The 4,727-nt window shown below is 35.0% G+C and overlaps 1 protein-coding gene across 3 annotated transcripts; it reads right to left on the bottom strand.

The window, feature by feature from the left end:
* On the bottom strand, positions 521 to 4,720 carry LOC109848467 (transcription factor MYB3R-5-like). 3 transcript variants are annotated; one of them, XM_020417975.1, is made up of 8 exons: positions 4,610 to 4,720; positions 4,105 to 4,159; positions 3,811 to 3,868; positions 2,928 to 3,022; positions 2,738 to 2,841; positions 2,437 to 2,565; positions 1,239 to 1,946; positions 521 to 859 (listed from the first exon to the last, which is right to left on the bottom strand). In XM_020417975.1, exons 1-7 carry the CDS (start codon positions 4,675 to 4,677, stop codon positions 1,256 to 1,258), a joined length of 1,200 nt encoding a protein of 399 aa, XP_020273564.1. In that variant the 5' UTR covers positions 4,678 to 4,720; the 3' UTR covers positions 521 to 859; positions 1,239 to 1,255. The 3 variants fall into 3 exon arrangements, with proteins under 3 accessions (XP_020273564.1, XP_020273563.1, XP_020273565.1); XM_020417974.1 differs by having other exon boundaries at positions 521 to 863; XM_020417976.1 differs by lacking the exon at positions 521 to 859 and having other exon boundaries at positions 1,239 to 1,343; positions 1,433 to 1,946.

Here is a 4,727-nt window from a genome sequence, read left to right on the forward strand (position 1 = left end):
TCAAACAACAAGTTAAGTTCCAACTGTCTTGTTTGCTTCATTTCAACATTGATACAGTCAAACGACATGTCATGATCCTGATTTTATTCAGGCGATGAAACATATATTAAAAGTATTCATGTTAACAACGCAATAAAAAAAATTTATTACAGGATTACGATGCGTTGTGCGTCTCGTGAGCTCTGAAGAAAAATCTACTGGTGAGAGTATCGTTTTGGAACATACTACTTGTTTTACTGCAGATAAGGATGATGTAACAATTAAAGATAAGCATAACATCAACCAAGTAAATACTTATTTTCCTATATAATGCAAAGTCTGTACAATGATGACACGAACTTTGAATGTTGCATCAACGTTATGCCAAAAGTGAAAAAAGATTTCAAGACCTGCTGATATCATAGTGCCAATTTGTATTGCACTACAAGTATAGCCAAAGAAAATGTCACTAGAACATGGTCCTTTCAGCTACTAGCAAAATAAAATTTCACCATGCACGTCTAAATTCTCAGCACCATGCCGCCACTAATTTGATCATAAATAATGAAGCACGTATATATACACCAAAAACTTGAACTAAAAGTAGGTAAAAGGATCAAAAAAATTTCTAATTCACAGAAAACATTCATGGCCCATCAAACTCTAAACGAAGAGAGAAATCTGCTTTTTCCTATGACAATGGATTCCAAAGAAACAACAATTTAGCTTTTGTTAGAATATAAAAGTATGAACCTCAAATTTCGTCACGACTTCGGAGGTTTGATGCAGTGACAGGGACTTTATAGTATCTTTGCATGAACTTGCTGATGAGAACCTAGCTTTCTCTAGCACTGTTAGTTATGTTCATCTGACTGTAAGACTTCCTGCAATGAAAAACCTTGATTTATTTAGCAATCCCATATTAAAGAAGATAACATATAGCCGTGTAACTTAGGATTTAGGCTTGATTGCGTATATACCCTCTGCAGTTTTGTTGTTTTGAACTTGCTACTCCTCTAGCTGTTGCAGATAGACCCCCTAAGTGATTTTTTTTGACCTTTCTACCCTAAGGGGGTCTATTTATCAAAGTACAAGTTTTGCTTTGAAGGGAAAAAAGAGTCAAAAAGATCAATCAAGGGGTCTATCTGCAACGATAAAGCTAGAGGGGCAGTAAATTCAAAACAACAATACTACAAGGGTCTATTTGCAACTAACCTAGTATCATGCATGGTACAAATAGAATTTTAACGAGTACTTACAGTAGTCACTTCATTCTTTACAATTGTTGTGATGCGCTATCACACACAGAATCAAACTCGGGCTCCAGTCTCCGAATGGATTCAGTTGAACCAGGGAGTCCAAGTCTAAGGTAATCACGAGGTAAATTAGAAAAATCTTCTGTGCTCCATATATCATGTTTAGCTCTTTTGGGAGTAGGATGATTAACACCTACAGAATCATTTTCATCAACTGCTCTTTTATGTTGACTTGGCCTTGATAAGATAGATGGTAGTTCATAGTCCTTTGCAGCGCTCCGTACATAAGACGATAGAAAGCTGATTGGAGAGGAACTAATACTTACTGAAAGATCGGATGTTGTAGAATTATAAACTGGGGTGTGAGCTTGCTGATAATTAGCCTCTGGGGTCGAAAAGTTTTTGCTTGAAACTGAAGGGGGCGTTGAAAAAATTGTATTTTCATCGTTTTGATGTGTGCATAACACTTCTGATGGTGATCCATTCTGTTCTTGTCTCTCAATGATAGAAGAAGCTTGGCTAAGTGAACTCACTTCAAGATTTGGAGAACAACAGTCTGAAGCTTGTTTTGGCTCGAGAGGTCTACGATCTGATTTTTGGGGTTGTGGTTCTGACAAGTAATTTTTCAAATTGTGAGAAATGGTTACATTTGTTAGATCACACCTTTTCTTCAGAGAGCAATTCCAGTGGTTCTTTATCGAATTATCTGACCTGTAAAATATAGATTCATAGGCTAAGAGTTAGATAAAATTTTAAAAGATTGTATGATTGGATATTGGAAAAAGGAGAAGGTAATAAATGGTTTAGCTATAACAAAGTCCAATTAAGTTGGAATTACAATACTAATCAGGAAATTACTGAATCAAGTACAATTCAAAAAGGGGGAAAACCAGTTTCTGTCAATTTCCCTTTGGTTTAAATAGCTAAAGCAAGAGCAATGAGCCCGCCTTGCCTGCAAAAGAAGGGGGAAAAAACTGGAACTATAATAGCCAACATTCCAGTTATTTTCCTATGGTTGTTTAATATGCGTTGAAACTGAATCCGTCGACAAGGTTGAGAGGAAAAGATCTCACCTTTTTGTCTTAAAAGCAAATTTAAGCAAACAAAAATAATACTGAAAAGCAGTGCACTAATAACCATAATTTACATGCCCCAGATTATAAGAACAAATATGTGTTAGAGAAAACAATAAAGAAATTACCTTCCAGGTATGTGCTTGGCTATTTCTGCCCATCTATTGCCATACATATTTTGGGCCCAAATTAGAACCTTTTCTTCATCCTTTGTCCATGCATCCTTCTTAATTGCAGGGTTCAAGTGATTGTGCCACCTAAAAATCAATATCAGTTCGTATCAGATTCTAAACGAAAAGGTGATTAAAATTTTCACCAATGGGATTTACTTTTCTAATGAATCATTATAAGAAGCGAACCAACATAAATTTACTTTAATTATATCAATAATGAGGAATTTCACAAGATTAATCTTTGCTACAAACGCACCTCTCTCTACATTGCTTGCCTATGCGACCAGGCAAAGACTTTGCAACGACCGACCAGTTTTTAGTTCCATGAACCTTAACTTGGCTAAGAATGAGGTCATCTTCCTGTACATCACAAGGAATCTTATTACTGAAGAATTCATTCGTGATGCGTAAATTTATTAATATTAGCTATGTACGTTGGCATTCACCTCCTTTGTCCAAGCTCCTTTAACTAGCTCTGGATCGAGGACTTTCTGCCATCGATGGAGGCACTGAACATCTGTCCGATTTTTGAAAAGCTTTGCTGGACAGGGAGAAGGAATATATTTCAGCTAATTGTCTTTTAAAAAAATTCAGAGCAAGCAAATAATTTGAACTCGCATAATAAAGGCAATAATCTGTAACCCTTCTAAATCATAGAAAACTAACCCTATCCCTTTTCTACATGATTTTCATCCAGTGAAGAATATTGTAACAGTTTTATAACAGATTTTTGCTAATCTTGTGCAATTTCTTTCAGGTAGAGCAAAAGAATATTCCAAGGACATCAAGACTGAGAAAAAAGAACTATGTAAAATATGGACAAACACATATCGCATAGAGCTGTATCAATATGTCAAAATTTTCAGTGGGAGGAGTGTTTTACATATTATAGGAAAATCATGAAAATTTAACTCCAATAGCTCGTAAAAATTCAATGGAAGACTCTTCTTTTATAACTAGTAAGCCGTTTTTGAAAATATGATAATTCTCATTCCAACTAGAACCTCCAGCAAACATGTAAAGAAAATTTGATATTTTTGGCATGCCTGTCATATAACATACAAGTGTCTTTTAGTTAATATGAACGACAGAGAAAATCCAAAGATTTATAATTAAATTCATGTCTTCAGTATAAGTTATCATGTTTTTGCATCAATATTGAAATGTTTGCATATTCAGTATAATTAATCTCAAATTTGTTGATTGAATCTAAATAAGTTGAGCAACAGGAAAAGTGGGTGAATATACGCACAGTGAGAAGTACATATTGCATAATACAATAACAACAACAGAGGCCAATGCAAAGTTCATAGACAATTATGCACTTACCTATGCTCTTCCAATTTTTGCCATTGTGCTTCTTTACAGATTCGGTAAGGAGAGCATCCTATTTCCCCAAGAAAGAAAAATATTAATCAACAGGACGTATCAAATTATAAATTCCAACTTAACGTGTATATCCGAAAAAAAAGGTATATATCTAAAAGAGAGAAGTTCCAGATCTCGAGTATGCTGAAATCTATTATTTCTTTTTTTTCCCCTTAAAATTTCATCTCAATTAAACAAAATAGTCGAAATTACTAAAAAATTTAAATGACGATCTAATTATCGTCGATAACTCACCTCCTCAGGTGTCCAATTTCCCTTAGTTGATCTCCTCATTGGACCACAAGTCTTCCTACAAGTAATAGAAACAGACATTAGCAAACTTCTAGATCAGTAAAATAAGGGTAGGAGGGGGGTGGGGGGGGGTGGGGTGGATGAATCAGTGAGGTGATCAAAGTATTGTAAAAGCCCAAATAAACTGATCAAGTTGTAAAACCCAAATAAATTCTCTAACAATCAAATTTATACCTAAAGAAAATAAAACAGTACAAGAGACCAATATAGCGTTGCACCAAAAGATTGAACCTTTTGGAATTGAAACAAAGAGATCAAAAGTATCCAACTGCGAAAAGATTCAATTTTTTTAAGCGCAACGATGAAAAAGTCACTAAATCAACTGAAAACAGGGAAAAACTCTACGGAGGAAACACAAAAAATCTCATCAGCGGTTTAAAAACTCGGACGAGACCAAAACCCTAATCACCCCCAGATCAAAATATCTGGAAAAACAGAGAAAACTTACTGAGCAACGGTGCTCGCTCTTCTCTCATAATCGCCATCAGAATCTCTCTTCAAATCTCCCCCCATCATCTCTCCTACGAAAAATCAACTTAGGGTTTTTTTTTTTTTTTTTAGGGAAC

Source organism: Asparagus officinalis, chromosome 7 (assembly GCF_001876935.1).
Source record: "Asparagus officinalis chromosome 7, Aspof.V1, whole genome shotgun sequence".
NCBI classification, from domain to species: Eukaryota; Viridiplantae; Streptophyta; class Magnoliopsida; order Asparagales; family Asparagaceae; genus Asparagus; species Asparagus officinalis.